Source organism: Grus americana, chromosome 21 (assembly GCF_028858705.1).
Source record: "Grus americana isolate bGruAme1 chromosome 21, bGruAme1.mat, whole genome shotgun sequence".
Lineage (NCBI taxonomy): Eukaryota > Metazoa > Chordata > Aves > Gruiformes > Gruidae > Grus > Grus americana.
In genome coordinates, this window is record NC_072872.1 from 2,169,763 (window position 1) to 2,187,567 (window position 17,805).

At 44.9% G+C, this 17,805-nt stretch overlaps 1 protein-coding gene across 6 annotated transcripts in view; it reads right to left on the bottom strand.

Annotated features, from left to right (window-relative positions):
- Positions 1–472: 472 nt before the first annotated feature.
- Positions 473–17,805, bottom strand: part of UBR4 (ubiquitin protein ligase E3 component n-recognin 4) — a 78,668-nt gene continuing 61,335 nt past the window's right edge. For 5 of the 6 annotated variants that reach the window (XM_054849287.1, XM_054849286.1, XM_054849285.1 and 2 more), the window contains 17 exons: positions 17,690–17,770; positions 15,276–15,363; positions 14,741–14,868; positions 14,211–14,318; positions 13,881–14,000; positions 12,953–13,143; positions 12,441–12,614; positions 11,837–11,936; positions 11,046–11,264; positions 10,665–10,778; positions 10,214–10,356; positions 9,797–9,922; positions 8,847–9,041; positions 6,698–6,922; positions 3,135–3,225; positions 2,401–2,563; positions 1,262–1,666 (listed from right to left, as the gene is read on the bottom strand). In XM_054849287.1, the coding sequence (XP_054705262.1) occupies positions 1,602–1,666; positions 2,401–2,563; positions 3,135–3,225; positions 6,698–6,922; positions 8,847–9,041; positions 9,797–9,922; positions 10,214–10,356; positions 10,665–10,778; positions 11,046–11,264; positions 11,837–11,936; positions 12,441–12,614; positions 12,953–13,143; positions 13,881–14,000; positions 14,211–14,318; positions 14,741–14,868; positions 15,276–15,363; positions 17,690–17,770 (2,331 nt within the window). In that variant the 3' untranslated portion in view covers positions 1,262–1,601. Of the gene's footprint in view, positions 1,191–1,261; positions 1,667–2,400; positions 2,564–3,134; positions 3,226–6,697; positions 6,923–8,846; positions 9,042–9,796; positions 9,923–10,213; positions 10,357–10,664; positions 10,779–11,045; positions 11,265–11,836; positions 11,937–12,440; positions 12,615–12,952; positions 13,144–13,880; positions 14,001–14,210; positions 14,319–14,740; positions 14,869–15,275; positions 15,364–17,689; positions 17,771–17,805 lie in introns of those variants that run through there. The other variant, XR_008580076.1, reaches the window with a different exon arrangement.

Consider the following 17,805-nt stretch of genomic DNA (forward strand, 5'->3'; position numbering starts at 1 on the left):
CGGGCGTCCAGCCACAGTATATTCCAGCTGCTCGTCTGGAGAGAAGACTGTTAGGTTTGCCTTTACGGTGCTTTTAAAACAAGGTGTGTTTTTCTCTTTTATGTGGTTAAAAGGCAGGCGAAGCGTAGCATCGCTGTACTAAAGAACAAACTCCTCACCTTAGCCCCCCTCCTGTACCTTCACAAGGCGAGAGAGATTTACCCAAGGGACAAAGCAGCCTGCTGCGATGTCCTCAAGCCCCTTGCAAGACACCAGCCCAAACTCCTCGGGGTGACTTGCCGTTCTCCTCCCCAGAACCAAATCCGACTGCCAGCAGTGACACAAGCACCCACAGAGGTGAGAAGAAAAACACCGCGCCTTCACTCGCTTGCTAATTGCCAAATCACAATGCACGCTCAACGCTAACAAAAGGCATCAAATAGGTTGCCGAGTTATTCAGCCTCGAAAATAATTATTATTTACGGGATGGGACTGCGTTAGGATTGCGGAAATTCAAGTTCAAACAGAGACGAGAAAGACAGGGAAAGCTTTATTAGATTCCAGCTCAACCACGTGTCAGCTGGGTTACAGGACAGCAGAACTGGTGGCAAAGGGAAGTTACCAGCATGCACAACCGGGGGAGAAGAGGCAAGGCTGCATCCGAAGCAGGTACGTGGCCTCAGGTCGGAGCATGCACACCAAAACGCAAACTATCCCGGGGCAAGCGGCCGACTCAAGAAGCGCGCAGTGTCTGGTTTTTCCATGCATTTTGCTGAAGCTGAAAATTTTACCAGAGAGAGGCAAAATAAATCGGACGTGAGTAGCATCCCTCCGAGAGGTGACGTCGCCGTCGTACTATGCGACCCGAAGCGACAACATGCGCGTTTGCTTTGAACGCAGCCTTGGTGAGAGTCAGGTCAGGAAGGACACCGTGATGCGCAACATGCCTCGGAGAGGGGTAACACGAAGCGTGTGGGGAGACGACAGCTGCCCTCACCCGGGTGAAGAAGGGGTGGAAGGAAACGCTGTCCTTGCAGTCCACGAGTCTCTAAGGCTCATGTCCCGCAAGGGGAAACCTGCTCTGCATGTACGATCGGTAAAGACAGTGTCAGGCTGCTTCCTCGCTCACACGAGCCTTTTGTTTCCTGTGTCTCCTTGTCCAGACTGTGGGTCGGAAAGAGCAGCAGCTCTGAGCCCCGAGAGAAGGAGCTCTGAAAAAAAATATGAGAAAGAACTTGGCATTTTGGGCTACTGCATGGTTAAAGTACTAGTCAAACCCATCTTACCCATTTGTTCGATTTATTTAACTTCAAAGAGGTGCACACTAAAGCATTAAGATTTACCGGTTTAGATTCCTCTCTGTACAAGTTCTTTCAACCAGCTCAAATACACAAGGCTTTACAGATAGAAGCACTGAAATACAAGATAAAACAAATCTAAATTCCAAATCACTCCAAGAAGAAAAAATTGTAGAAAATAAAAAAAAAAAAAACCAACCCAAAACAAAACCCAAAAAAACTGCAGCACTCCTCAGGGAAGGGACAGACTGCACCAGGAGGAACACAAAGGGGTGGAAGGCAAGCTAGTGTAGTCTCTGCCCAATGTTTCTCGGTGCTGGCGGCTCAGGGGATGGAGTTCAAAAGATCCTTGAGGAAGCTGTCGGGATCATTGATTTCTGATAAGAGCCCTTTAAACAAAAGAAGACAATACAGAATAATTAGATTCACAAAGCGGTTTCCCCTGCCCACATTAGGGATTTGTGCTAGAGCATGTGTAAGTTAATAATGACAGCTGCGATGTTATTTTAAGTATGGAGAAGACGAAGATAAACCCTTATTGGATGCATGTGCAGAAGGGACTGAAGCATGTACGTTAAATCCATATGGCACTTGCTCTTGTGCAACAGAGCTCCTACAGGGACCCTGCTCGCTGGCTGCTTGGCTGCTCCGTACATTGGACAGCAAGGGACTGGCCTGGGATGCTACTAAGTCCTAACAATTAAGAGTAGCCTCTCTGCACGTTGATTTTCAGCATCTCCTGCCTCCTGGGGATACCAAAATCCCCACGGCAGGAACTCTCGCTGCACTGAACATGCCTTTAGCACACGGTCACGCCTGTTTATCAGACTTCAAACCACATACACCCAAACCCACCTTTAAGCTGTGATGTACGTATGTTTAACAGAGCAGGGGGAGGACCTGTGGGATCAGGTGAGAGAAATTTTCCTGTCTGGGGATGCTCAAGCGTGTCTCCCAATTGTTTTTGAAATAGCTTAGGCAATAGCTGGAGCGCCGAGGTCTCCTCCTCTCGCTGCCTCGTACAAACAAGCTGCTGCAGCAGCGTCAGGAATGCTGCTGTCTCAAGCAAGCGGCAGTCACGAGTTGCATAAGACAGCCTATAAAAGGGAAAGCGCACACTTACCAGCCACATCCAAAAACTCGGAAAACGTTTCAACTGGCATGAACTCCTCCTGGAAGGTTTTCAGGGCCTTGTCTGCAGCTTCGTGTATTGGCATGTCATTGTGTCGTATGAATTCAGCAAGAGAGTAGGACCAGCCTCCCTCTGTGTTACTGGTAGGCACCTTCTACGAGAGGGGAAAATGGGACCAAATCAGCCCAAAAAATAACTATTTAGAAGAATAACTGCAAACCCTGACGCCTTCTCCTGTTGCTCTTAGACTTGCATCCCCTGCCTCTTGTAAACAAACCACACAGAAAAATTTACCCCATCTGTGACTTTAGAATCTTTTTGTACAGAATGCAAACAAGGTTGCAGGCAGTTTCTCACCCTAATTATTTAACCTCCTTTGGAAGCTGCAAGTTTCTTTGTGGTGGATGCCCCTACCTCCTTCCTTACCCAACTGCTTCCCTGGTGCAGCCCTGAGCATCCTTGCTTTAGTGAACCATGAACAGAGGGGGAAAAAAAAAAAAGCAAACACGCAATACAGGAGGAGTGCTGCAAACCGGAAAAGTCTCTCGATTCTTCAGATACCAAATTTCAAGGGGTACGATGAGCACAGGCTGCCTCGCTGCTCATACAAGGTGAAGTTTTATGTTTACAAGGATCTTGGAAAAAGGGGCTTCAAACTATTTCAAATGCATGTAGTTGCTCAGGTGAGAAAGCCGATATAGATGAACTTCAATGTTTTTTCTTACCTTGAACATGTTGTAAATGAGATCTACTAGGGCCCAGAAGAGAAGGCCAGAGCGGTACGTTGCGTATTCCTTCACTGTCTTATCTGCCAGTCTAGAAGATAATGAAATCAGCCTGTGAGTTAATCACTTTACTATGCTTTGGTAATCGATTTGATGAATAGCACGAAAGCTGAAACAGCCAAAAAGCCTATCAATAATACGCACGGGGAAAGGCTCTGAGTAAGCTTTACTCTGTGCTCTGGGACATGAAACAAACACCGGGCATCCCGATTTCTGTGCAAGGATTCCTATGGCTAGGAAGTCACTTTAACCAAAGCAGGTTAGCCAATAAAACCTTATTTAAGAGGAAGAAAACAAGCCCGGGGGAAGCGCATTGCTAAGATTATATAGGAAGTCAACAGCAAAAGTCGGAAAAAACACCACACAGCCCCCGTTTGTACGCTCACTGCTCGGAGTACAGCAGATTCCGGAAGAAATAACTAAATCTGGGTTTCAGATGCAGTATAGCAATGACAGAGAACATGTTTTTTCCTTCTAACTCACAAAAACGTTTCTGAAACACTCTGAGGGAAATATTTTGTCCTTTAAGAAACAGAGGAATTCCCATTTAATATCTTCTTGGTTATTCTATCGCCATGAAAGGACTTTTTTTGGAAATTCAGCATCTGGCTCAAGAAATGCTATAAAAGGTGCAGAGCTGTCCTGGGATAACAGCTCCCGAAGTTTACAGGATTAATCACAAACAGGTTCTGGCAAGGTGGAATCTCCTGCCAACACCACTAATGGGTTTGGAATTTTCTTGCATGCGTTTCTCAGGTACATCTGCCTCCATCACATGCCGCTTCCTGCTCATCACTTAAAAGCTTTGGGGCGGGGGGCGGGGGGGGGAAGCCCTTTTTGATGCATCTACAACTAGTTTGGCTGCCACTGACACAAGACAGCAAGACAAAGGGTTATCGTCTGACCACGGGCCCAACTGCAATCTGCCACAAGCTGGGTTTTTTTGGGGGGAAATGCAAGTTTTGCTGCTTTTGTTCTAAAAAGCTACATTCGTGTGTCTGCCCTTAAAACAGACGGCTTGGTAGGTAGCAGTCTGCTTGGGCAGCCAGGCTTAATTATTTAAAGGAAAACCAATTAGTAAAGGTGACTAAATTTCCACGGGAAGAACAGCAACTTAGAGCGAGGCTAATTCTAGACTCCCAAATACTGCAAGACAGAGTTTCTTTTTATGTGAATGGTTTTGATCTAATTGGAGTCTGCTCCTTTAATTGAAAACTAAAAGGCCCTTGTGGGTTAAGTCTGGTAGCTACCTTCTGGAACAGCTACTTCATATAATAGCCGACGCATTTTCATTAACGTAAGCTGGTTCAGGCTCATCAGCTATGCATGGATTGCCAGCAGAAAGTTAGACGTTAACACTTTGGGAGCCTCGCTTCTCTTGGGAATGTTTTCGAAAGGTCACAGTCGGGAGCAAAGGGAAAAAAATCAAAAGGGTATTTTCTTCCCAAACTCCAGATGAAAGCGATACTGAAAAGCGTCTGTAGGACTTTTCTAGCCAGAAATCTTGGTTCAGTAATAAAGAGCAGGTAATCAGTCACTTGATCCAGTTCTTTGGAATTTGTAAGCTATATTTACAAAAAAAGAACAAACCCAGAACTCCGTCCTGGTAATTTCATTTCTGGGCTTAAATACAAAGTTTTTCTAAAACCCAGAAGGTGCCGAGTATCCCTCACTTTAGTCTTGCAGACAAACTGCGATAGCTGTTGCTCCTGGCAGAGACAGAAGATGGTTTTGGCTAGATTCTCCTCAAATCTGTCTCACACTGAGTAATCCAGCTGAGCAGCTGGATAAAACACCTAACCACAGGACAGGGCACAGGCGGCATTTGTTGCCTTCACTTAAGTACGAGGGAACGCGGAGTACTGCCTGCACCTTTCATTAATAAGATTTACAGGCCCTTTTTAGGAGCATGAGTTGATCCTCAGCTGCTTTTAGATGCTCTGTTGGTTCCTGTAGCAAGTTCTCTCCATCTCCCCCGGTAAAGGCAGCAGTGAGCCCTTGCATGTGTCTCGCGTTCAGTCCACACCACTCGGATGTACTCGGAAGGGTGGAGCTCCCAGATAACACCCGTGTACTGCACTGAACGTGGAATGCTGATTTTAATCTTTCATATGCAGACGCAGTACTGTGATGTTACAGACACTGGCTTCCTCTTTGCCTTAGCCTACAAATTCAAGGTATCGGCACTTATCTGCAGAGCATTTCACCGTCCATCGCCCTCTTCCTGATTTTCCACAAGAATAAATAAGCACAGACCTTGGAAATAAGAATTGCCATATTTCTATTTCTGAGAGGTATTATCAGCGGAAGGCTTTGTGCTCTCTTAGTATGCAGGGATTAAAGAAAGCCCTTGAATAAACCTTGACATAATTCCTGAGAACTATTTCTGAGTGTTTTCCCCTGAAATTCCAGAGATTGGATGGTTTAGCTGGAAGTTTCTTGCTATGTCCATTTCAATATGCTTTTATTACATATATGCTTAGAGATAAGTCGGGAATGAAACAGAATAATTTACTGAGAGTTTTAAAAACCACCAAAACATCCCCAGCAAACCCACACAGGGGCTTTGCTTTACCAGTCTCTTTGGCAGGCCACATGAAAAGCTGCACGCCCTTGCATCTGAGAAAACAGACCTCCACGATAATATCTCCTCTAACTGTTAAACCCCCCTTCCCAGAACTCAGGCAGGGTGGTGGAAACAGGAGACACGACCACAGCGCAGGCTGAGCTCGAACAGCAGAAAACTAGCGCAGAAATCAATACGGGAGCCCCTTTAAGGGCTCTTTCACTTTTGATGCCTCTAATAGCATTGATGCATGCTGCATTGTGTGTTACTACAATGTAATGACTTTATCAAACACATAATTAATGTCATCAGAATAAGAATGCCCTTTAAGGCGACTTCGAATAATAATGAATTTATTCCTAATTATGACAGCTATTTAAAATCATCTTTTCAGAAACTGGAATTCCCCTTCCTTCTCCGGAAATAAGTGCTTTTGTCAGGCAGGCACAGCCACTTATTCTTGTACTTCGAGTGCTTGACAGCTGCTATTGATTTTTTTTTTCTTCTTTAAAAGCAATGGCATTTGATTTCTATTTCTATTTTTCTATTTAAGGAGGCTGGTGCACTGATCAAAAGAGCCCAGAAGGCAAGCAGGGAGCATGCTAGCAGCTCAGAAACAGCACACAACAGAAGTTACTACAGCGTTTCACTCAGGGTGGGGGGGAACAAGCATCTTACCATTTTCCTACTTTTAGCTATACTCCTAGGAGCAGCATCATTGGCACTGATCACCTCATTGATCCACTCCAAAAACCACCCAGAATTGAACGCTCCTGCTCCTACCTCTGCAACGCTGAGTACAAAGCTACTCAGAAGGGTTAACATCTGCTATTCTAAAACACACAAGCTCCTTTCCTCAGGTCCCCATAAGCCACGTGTGGCTCCGGCTACTGCGACAGTAGTAACAGAGTGAGCTGGCAGCGGGGTGGTGGCTGACCTGCTGGCTCCCCCTGGTGACACCACTCGCGCGTGGGAGGTGACGAGGAGCCTCTTGAGGATCTCCACTCGCATGGCTTTCCACTTCTCGGGGGGAGAGATGTGCAGCGCCAGCACGGTGTAGTAATGGGGCCCGTCCACCTCGTAGGCACTCTCCACCCACTTCTCTTTGGGGTGCTCCATGAAGCTCTGGAGGTTTTTCTCCTCCCTCGAAGTTGCTCGAGTTCTGAAACACAAGAAAAGCTTCAGCAGCTGTTCTGGCTCCTACATGTTAATTTGCTAAATCTCTGGAGCTTTTTACAAAGGAAACCCAGGAAAAAACAGTGCTGGCTTTGAACTGTTAGGTTTTTCCCAAAATTCATCCACTCTTTGGGTGTTTTCTCCCAGCTAAGCATACAAGCCTAGCAAACTTGCTTTTCCTCGGAGCTGCGTATGGTACTACAGAGGTTTGCAAGGCAGTTGGCATTGCCCCAGTAGAGGGCAATACTACTGTAGAGCTATTTTTCCTTTTTTTAAGAGAAAAAAGATAGACTCAGGCCAGCCAGTCCACGCGTTCAGGTGGTACTGTCTCCCATCTGACACCAAGCACGTGACTGCAGCTCCTACAGCCAGACCTCAGAATCAATTTATGTTATTCATCTACCGCAAAAGCAATCACTGAGAAGATACAGGCCAATTTTGAAACCAAAAAGATAGTGTATTTACTGTAAGCTTATATATATAATTTTGTTCCTTTCCCCTAGCTCCAGGCTCTTCAGGAGTCCTGACACCCCAGAGCTGACGGTGTTACAGCAACTCTGTGTTACAGCAGACCTTGCGAAGATGTATCGCACTTTATTTACCACACTCTATTGCTCTACTTCATCAGGAAGAAGCTGCCAGCCGGACAGGTCCCTCGATTTTTAAGTCAGATATACTATCCCTATCAGGAAGGTATAAAGCAGCATCCTAGCAGATAAAGCTGTGTCTGGGTGTCAGCGTTGTGTGACCTTTTCACTTGCTACATGATGCAGCTGGTAGCCAACTAGTAGCTCTTCATTTTCTCTATTTCAGACTGAACATGTCTTTAGGAAAAAAAAAAAGTATGGAAACTGCATAATGCATTTTGATACAACAGCCACGCAGCGGGTTCTGGGCTCTCTGGTGCCAGTAAGCAGACTAACGAGATGAAAAGAATAGTTTCATTTATTTGTCTCCCAAGGGACTCAGAAAACAATAGCACAGGGATCTGGAGATAGATATTAAAAACAATAGACAAATTGCATTAGAGCCAAAACGTTGATTAGTTCCAGGCAGGAAAGTGAGAGAAATTTCATTGCACTCCATTTGGAGTGACCTTGGTTGAAGAGGCATATTTTAACATTTATACCCTCTTCTAAATAATATTACTTTCTGGTATCTAACTGCACAAATAAAAGGCGTATGGGCATTACATTTTCACATGGGGTACTGTATTATCAAAACCAGCTTGTGCACTCAAAAGCATTTCGCTGTGTATAGATTTGTAGACTTGGACATAATGTCAAGCCAAAGCACATACTTATGCTTTGTATAAATAAGATATTACTGAAACACTTCAGCAGAAGTGTTCCTACGCTGCTGTTTACTGGTAAAAAAATATAAAAAAAAAAATATATCTTAAAAATGTCAGGAAAATCTGATGGATCTGAACGCTACAGGAGAATTCCAGTATGTCAAAACTGGAACCAAAACTGATTCTGTTATTTTCACATTGGATAAAATGATAGCAGGGTTAAGTTTTCAACTAACAATTACTTCATCATAGTGTCTCTCTTCGGTCTGTTCCAGAGAAAATTAAGCTGGGAGTGTTTCTTTAATCTAATAACCCTGTTGCTCACCCCAGAGGTAATAATTACATCTAGAATGGAAAGAGAAGCTAATTCCCAATTGCTTTCACTCAATAGGTTCTCTGTTATCCTGCATGTTCAGGCGGCAACGCTTTACTCCAAACAATGTAAAACTGTACAGTCTGCTTAAAATGTGCAATTTGGTTCCTCCTAAAACTTTCGTGTGATTTTCCACCATTCTTGCCACATACACCTTCAAAGCCCAGACCGCAGCAGCCCTTATAGACCTTTCTGAAGCTAAGAGCGGAAGGCAGAGCTTGCTGCTAAGAGAAAGGTACTGACGTGTTGAGGACGTAGAGCACCGTGTGGATTATGTACGGAATGAGGTGTATGTTGCTCTCCCTTCCTCCTCCTCCAGTATCTACGCTGAATGATTGCTCCATCGCAAAACGGAGAAATAGCAGTTTAATGTCATGGACATTGAGCTGGTAGGTGGGTTCCCGCTGCCCTGTGCATTCCTGGAGGTACGTGTTGTGTCTGAAAAACAGCAGTAAGCGTAACTTTATTAAAAACCCTTTAAAAACTTTAATAAAGTCTCTTCTTCCACACCATAGCTCAGAATCTGAGCAAGAATGTCATAGAAAAGCTTTAAAGAATGGTATATAAAGGATATAAAAACACAAGCACTGCTACCTTTGACTAAACTCTCAGCTTACTCTGGCAAATCCAATTCCATCTGATACACATTTACACTCATCGATACTATTTTCCCATGTCCAGGGTTCCAAACAGCTCCCTGGCTGAAACGCATTAAAGATGTTACCACTCCTGATTTCTATCGTGACTGTACAAACCCAGCACGGGGTGGAAGAGAACACTGGCAACAGGATGAACCATCTCCATCTGCTCGAGGTGAGTCGTTGGCTACTGTAACTCATTTCCATCCAACAGAGGTTTGGAAATCTACACAAGGGCATCTGCTGGGGTCAGACAGGTTTTATTTTGCATAGCAGGGCAAAAGAATCAACATTGTTACTGCACACTCCATCTTCAGGAGTCACTGAGGGCCAAGGAGGTACTGAATTTATTTATATGAAGCCAAGAAGCAGACAGAGACCAGGACTTTTTTAGGAAATGTACTCTTGATGGTAGAATGTGAAATGCTCAGGGTTACTAAGGTTTAGCTCCATCATCTTTGATTCCATGGTTTGAAACTTGCATGGCTCCGTGGTAACGTACTGACTCACCTACCCAAATGCAAAACAGCTCGAGAAGTAACTTCTTCTACTCACCGCGCTAAGCAAGTAGCAAAAGCAGACTCTGGCACATGAGGTCCCCAGACTGGCAGGAGCCCATTACACTTGGTGTTGGCATTTTGTAGGGCTGCACTCTCCCATTCTTCACGGCCACGGGCAAGTCTGCATTGAGAGAGCAAGCCATACCCGGGCAAGTTAGAAGTATGCAAGTTTTTGTCTAAGAAACTATCAAAAAATTGACAATTCCACAGCTTCTTTAAATGATGGACTTTTGAGTGTCCAGGCCTGACCTCAATTTGGCACTTTAAAGCAGACCGCAGCAGAGAAGCCCATGGCTGTCTCCAGGCTGCAAAGTGATCAACTCAGAAGCAAACCCATCCTGGGGTACAAGGCCAAGTGCCACACTCACGAACCACCTTGGGAAGTAACATCAACCTCGCGATCAGAACATACCTTACGGCTGCAAGGTGACAATCGTAGTGGACAATGTTGAAGTGAGAGACTGTGCTGTATCCCTGCTGTTTTCGGGGCTTGTTCTCAAACTCCTCTAGTGCAACACGTTTGGTGAAAGTATAAATACCTAGGACTTTTGTAGGCTGCAATGACACAACAGCTATGTTAGAGACCATTCACTTCTGCAACGGTTTATGCTTTGTACTATTTTGACACTGCACGGAATTTTGTCTCCCCTAGTTCCTATCTCAAACTTAGACTGAGCAAATCTTTTTCCAGCTTTCACTGGAAAGACACTTCCACTTCCTGATCGCCTCTGGAATTACTGATCCCAAGAACCAAGCCTGAGATTTCCTGATCTCCCAAAGCTAACGCACCAAACCTTGTGCGGCTGGATACTGGCAAGTCCCCTCAGCTGGCAAGAGGACTTCGCAAATGCATCTCCCTTTACCTGAAACTTGTATCCTTCCCGGCAGATGCAGCAAGTCAGACCTGGTTCTTCTATAAGTTCCTCCATCTGTTTAAGCAGCGCGGTCTTGGTTACTACCTGACCCTTCTCATTCGTCTGAAAGAGAGAACAGCTCAAGCGGTTAGAGAGGCAATGATGACTGCCACCATCCCCACCGCTGCCACAGGAATGCCCAACCCATTTCCCAGCCTGCTATTAGCAACCGTATTTACGCTCCCAGCAGCACCAGGCAAACCGTGGGCTTGAGCTCCGCAATATTTGTCAGTAAATCATTTTACACAATTCCTTGTGTGGCAGTTTTAGCGAGACAGAAATAAAACATCATTAGATCACTCGTCTGCTGTCAGTGCAAACAGACATTACCGTCATCCCCAGAGTGCCCAAGGCCTTCTGTCTCATTGCCATGGCCATACGCTTCTTCTCTGCACGTGTCTCCTTCCGGGCAGCATCAATCTTCTTATTCACCTCTGGATGTTCCCTGAGTGCCTCCAGAAGATTCTCCGCTAACGTCCCAATCCCTTCATCACTAGACACCTGCTCCAGTTTGTGCAGGTTGGTAATGGAGTCTGTACCTATTAGCACCTAACGGGGATTGAAACACAGCGCTTTCTTCAGAAAAAGGGTGCACATGACAGTAACTGTTCCCTCTAATCCCACCCACGACAGCTGAGCAGCAGCACTGATCTGGAACAATTTTTGCCAAGTGTCTTACTTTCTTCTTTGATGCTCCTACATCATGGACTCTAGACTCTAAAACTGCGTACAAGACTGGGGCAATTTGCCTCTATACTGGCCACTACTAAGAGGTCGGATGTGGATGTTAGATAAAGAGCATTCTTAAAAATCCCCCAAACAATCAGGCCCTGAGAATTGATATATATTGATATATGTATCAATACTATATAGTTCACCGTCCTAAATTACCTTCTCTTCACATTGGTGTGTAAATCTCATGGGAAAATACTTCAGTCAAAATCTCTGCCCTGCAACCTTTTCCAGACTAACAGACGATACCTGAAGCTGGTGTGTCTCTCCAAGCCCAATAAAACCAGCATAGCATTAACTACTGTAGAAATAACTGCTTATCTACAGACACAAGAAGCAGTGTAACAAGGCAGCCATGTCCTACTCGGCTTTCAGAACAGTCTCCTTACCTGCGTAGCAGGGTGCTGCGTGGCAAGTCCTCGGAGCAGGCGCAGGATAAAAGGAAGCGCAGGTCGAGATAAGAATTTCTTCCATATGTCTGCGTCCAAACTGCACAGAAAACAAGAGGGAGCAGCTGAAGGGCAGTCACCCGTTTCGAAAAAGGCACTTGGCGGTCAGCCAGTAGCACAGCTTGCAGAGCGCAGGCTGCAGGCGAGACAAGCACCCTTCCCCCTGTGTCCCTCCTCCATTAATTAACGAAGTGACATTCACGCTCCCGCTTCCACGTTGTGCACGCCAACAGCCATAGTGTCAACTCTTAGCCTTGGGATTTATGTTCGTGAGCTGGCCATCGATAGCAATTTTGTGTTATGATGCAATAGGTGAGGAACAGGCATCGCGATATCCAAGAAATCAGCTCAGATGGGTATCAAATGGGAAGACTACAGGCTTTTTAGCCCGTCCTGTCTCACCATACCCTCTGAATCACAGCTGTACCAAGTCTAAGTGCTTCTGAATGCGGACTTGTTAACAGCCTTCCTGGAAGATTCTTGTGGTGATGAAATGAGAGAAGGATGTTCAGGACTATTGCATACATTAAGTAGTGACTCTTACTTCTTTGCACTGGGAATGTGCTTTTTCATGTAGTCAAGGGCATTCTGCGTAATTCCTTTCTGAAGGATGAGATCTTTCAGCTGATGGCCGTTGCTGTTGTTCTTTATTCCTGCTGCTATTTTACAGAAGCAGTCTAGGAAAACTTTATCATCTCCACTGTGCTCCTCATCATACCTGAATGAAGAGAAGAAATGGTAACTTGGAGGCTCTCCAACAATCTGTGCCTGTAATTCTCATTACATTATTGCTGAATGTGCATACCTACTCCAGCTCAGAGAACCTACTCAGACCTTTGTCACCTCAGAATATACTCTAAAGCTCTATTTCTCAAGCTACGTGCTCACATATTTCTTTTAAAAATGGCTTAGAAGTGAAATAGGAAATTAAGCTTATGCACCAGGAATCTCTGCAGCTTTGCATTACACTGAAGTAAGCATCAATGAGAAAAAAAAAGTATAGACTTGTCAGTACAACTGACTTCATGTGCTTTTAGTTGAAATATGACAACATACTTATCAAAGTTACAGTAGGGCTTGAATCGATCAACCAGAATCTGCATTTTCTCCATTTCCCCGAAGGACAGGTAAGGGATGATGCGTAATAGGCCTTGCAAGACGCTGAGATTGGAACGGACAAAAGTGCTGTTAATCTGATCAAGCAACATTACCAGCTGATCTTTGTCACCAGTTAGGAGGAGGTTACCCTGCAAAGGAAGAAGAGCATGATCACGTTCAGGAGTAAATCTACAACCTTCAAGAAAACCCTCACTCTAGTAAGCTGGTAGAGTACTCCAGTCTTGAAGGATTAGAGGTCTGGACCCTGATAAAGATAGCCTGATGAAGAACAAAACCATCCCTTGTTCCCAAATATCTCGTGGAATAGCTCTAACAATGCCTCTAGCTGACAATTGACTTCTTCCACTTACTATTAAAGAATTTTCTAGTCGAAAAAGTCTAATAATTCTTGCTCAAAGGATGACAGATTCTTATGCACCAACAGTTTCAAAAGACAACCAAGAAACTCTTCTCATTCTCAGTGTAGTTGAGATATTGTTTTTACCCTCAATTAGCTGGAAAATCAATCATGTTTTCAACATGTACAAAAACACTCAAAAAAACAAGGCAGAGCTGTGTCTTTTCTTGTCTCTCACTGGCCTGTGGCCCAAAGCAGCAAGGAAGAGATCCAAGCAGTGCCTAATAACCCCCACCCTGACTGTGCAAGAGTCATCCTAAAGAAGCCTCGCAGTGCTTTTGGTTCAGGACACTCCTCTTGCCCTACCCCCAAGGCCTGCTAAGACACGCCAGCAAGCGTAACAAGGGTTAGACTCCTATTTGGGACACCTCTACAGCTCCTGAAGCTCAGCATCGCTGTAATAAGATATTTACAAGCCTTGAATCCCAGTCAACATTTCCATTCTTGCACCGAGCGCCAGGCACTCACCTTGTCCTCGCTCAGAGGTTCTGCATTGGATTCATCCAGTATGATCTCCATTATACTAAGCACTTGTTCTGCCACGGCCGCTCCTCCGCTGTCCTTACTTTCCTGCTCAGCCACCAGAGCCTGCAGAAGATGGCAGTAGTTATTGGAATACCAGAAGTAACTGGTTTAACTGACCCCCATACTTCCATTCGTTAACAGATAATGTGCAGTGCCAGTCCAGCAGTATTTCAGATCCCTCGTAGTTGTCATAAGGCAGCACGACAGTAAGAGGTAGCTTAAATTCACTGGAATCCATGGAAAACACTTTATGGAAGCCCAGGTTGTCCTTACCAAGTTAAGAGTTCCCAGCATGACGTTCAAAGTGTTCATCTCCGGCTTGACCAACTGCTGACGATTTATTTTCACCTTCACACAGTAACTAAACAGTTTTAACAGCACCTACAAAATACAGAGAATGTGTTCTCTACGGCACCTTCAAAATGAGTAGGAGGATTTCGCTGGAACTAAAAGCACCCAATAATACAGGTAGTTTCCAGACTATGGAGGTAAAGTACAAGCCAGATTTTTACACCAATCTTAACCTTAGGACGGCTTTGGTTTTCAAGTAAGGCCAAGGCAGAAAACTATCACACTAGCAAGACAGGATTTAGTCTTACCAACTCCTCAGCTTCTACACACTCAAAGTCTTTGTAAAGAATTGTTACCAAGAGGAACAGGAAAGGGAAAGAAGGAATTTCTCAGGTTTCCATTAATCAGTGAATTGAAACCTCTGCTCCAACACTTAAACTAAACTTCACTAAGGTTTGTGGCATTTTCCATCATGTAACTCTTGACCCCTAAGAAGAGAAGCTGAGACTCACGGTTAAAAGGTGCCGGCCTTGTTTGAAGTCCTTGATTCCAGTCAGTCTGTTGAGCATGCACTCCAAGCCTCCACACTGGGCCATGACACCTGCCATCTTATAAACTTCTTCCTCATCCTCCTCTTCATCTACAGGACAGACACAGATTGTGAAGAGAGGAAGCAGCCACAATATGGCAAGCTTCTGCAGCCCGCAGGACACAACAGTGAAGCAAAAATGGAGAGTACAGTAGGACACATTTACCAGCGGTTCAAGTCAAGCAAGTTCAACTGTATCGAATTTGAAAAGAATTATGAGCAGGACTACAAAGAAGGGCCAGGCAGAACAGTTCCTGTGCCATGCAAGTGTTCAAATTTAAAGTATAGACTTCAAGGGTTGTTAAAATCCTCCTCCACTCTAGGTGAAGCAGGTAAATGCAGCAAAAGCAACGTCAATCAGCTTTAAGCTCACTGCTGTAAGGATAATAGTGTCATTGCTCGGCAGCAAACCTCAGGTTTCAAATCTAATCCTAGCTTTCAGGAGACAAGTGCATTACCAGTAGTGGAATCGAGAGACTCGATGAATTCTTCAGTTGCATCTCCCAGTAACCCTCGCATGCGGTAAATGATCCTCATCGGCTCCCCCTGCAAGAGAGGAGAGCGTTATATTACCTATACCTCTGTGGACACGTATATACGAGTCTGGTTCTCGTTACAGTGTGTAACTGGCACTCCAGCCTCAGTTCTCCTTTGCACTGTTTTGACTGTGGATGGTAACACTCCCTCGTTCTCCCCTTACTGAGATGAATTAAAAACAACAGTAAAGCCACCACCTGCAAAAACATCGATAACTCATCTGTTGGTGTCTCCACCTTTTCCGAGCATTGCCAATTAGATGGACAGGCTGGGATTAAACAGTCTCTTCCTTCTTATATCTTCTCCAACAGTTTCCTTTAGCACCAGTGAAAGATCTAGCCAAGCAAAACGTGTTCATCTACAGAGAAACGCCCGCTTTCCACAGCACCCTTTCCCTCCAAGGGTATTGCACAGCATACCTGGGAAACACAGGGATCAGGCAAAGCCCAGTAAACGAAGCAGGAGAGGCTAATTGGATGAGTGCTTTCAAACAGATAAAATCTGCAGTGATGGAAAATGGAAGAGGAGGAGTAAAAGGCAATTTAATGAGCTTTCTGTAAGACAGTACATTACTAAAATGATACAGTCAAACCCACTGAAGCACGAGCTGTGCTTTTACCCTGGGAAAGGGCTAGTTTTCCAGATGCATTTCCAGCTGGAAATACCGACAGCATATCACTACACTTTCCATTTTAATCCACAGGTCTGAATAAAAAGCCGAAAAGAAAAAATCCCAGATTTGGGAGCAGGAGACCTTGCGAGAGAAAACCTGTCAGAGAGCGCACTAAGCCTAATGTGGAATAAGCAGTGCTTAATGTCACAGCAAATACATAAGCGCAGGGAAAGCCCCGGGGGGAAGATCTGTTCAAAGGCCACGCTAGAGACCAGCAATTAACACCACAGGGGCCCTGGTAAAATGGCAGATGAACAAAAAAAAGCCAGCGAGAGACAAGGGAAACAAAAAGGGGCCCGAGGTTGCGTTCTTGTGTGCCTGTCTATTTCCTAGGGAACGTGAGCTGCAGCTCCAGAAGCGCTTTGCGGAGGTGCACACAAAGGAAGACAGATGAAAGCTGTTCATCGACAGTAACGCTGAGCAAACTCTGCCTTTCACCATCAGCACCGCATCCTGGGAGAGCCACACGTCGGCTACAGCTTGGCACCTCACGGGAACGGCATCGCCCTGCTCCAAGCAGTGGGCAGGCAGGCTGGGGCAGCACACGCGATGACTTCCCTCAGTAACTTCATCAGAGTTCAAATTAGAATTCACAGATTAAGACCAGCACCTCACTTCCCTACCCAAGTTGGTACCTCACTAAAAAATTATCCCTGGCACCTAGCTTGGGGTTTGATCTTGCAGTACAGAAGGCTTTTTACTTAAATAAAGCTTGATGAGAACCATTCCCCGTATCACAGATGATGATGACAGGTGTTTTGTTCAAATTCTTCCCCACGAGCATAGCAAACAAATGGTTTCAGGAAAAGGTGACTGCAACCCAAGAGTAAATGAGGAATGAACAAAAAGTGTTGGGCAAATTGGTCATCTTCTATGATTTCAAGTGCTACTAGCAGTGCCTTTAAAGAACATATTCATAATGGGCAAGCTTTAGTCTGCTGGATTCCTTCTCAATGGGAGTTTATTTTAGTGGCTACAAGAAAAGGAAGGGAAGAGCTTGTTCGGGACCATATCCACCTCTGGAACAAGCTTACTGTGATGCGGTGGACCGGTCCCTTAAGACTGTTGGGTCCATTTCTTCATCGGAAAAACAGGCAATACACACTACCAAGAGCAAACTGGGAGAAGGAAATCTGTCCAGTTCTTGAGATCCCTACATGAAAAGCATAAGAGCAGAAGCGCAAAGTAATACGGAGAAATGTTGGATGCGCTCTCTGCATAAATAACTTGGGTTCATCTCTGAAGCGCAGATTGATGGAGCAATCTGGTGTCCCTGTCTGTGCACATGCATTAAACTGTCATGTGCAGATGGAGTGTGAAATACGCTTTGAAAGGCAGCGACACAAAGTTCAGCAATTTCCCCAAAGGAATGTAACTGAATTTGTTATTCAGGAAGACAGTTCACATATCTGATACGCTACAGGGGTAAGTTCAATACACTCACCTGGGTCAGCATTATGTGCTTTTAAATCACTTACGTTGCAGAATTGAGTAACGGTCTATCCTAAGGAAGCACAAAAAGGTGCTGACCCATTATAGCCAAGAAGTTATATGCCAGAAAATAAATCTTGACTCGTGTGATTTTTACTTTTCCTCCCATTTTTTTGCTAGTATTAAGGACAGGGGCTTTGTGCTGTTAACATATATAAAGCTAACACAAACCTCATTCGTGGGACACCACACTTTCTTGTAGACCTCAGCCACAGGCAGATCCAAACTGATGATCTTATTGTTCACCAAAAGCTGAAAGGGAGAAAATAAAAAGTCAAGAAGCAGCC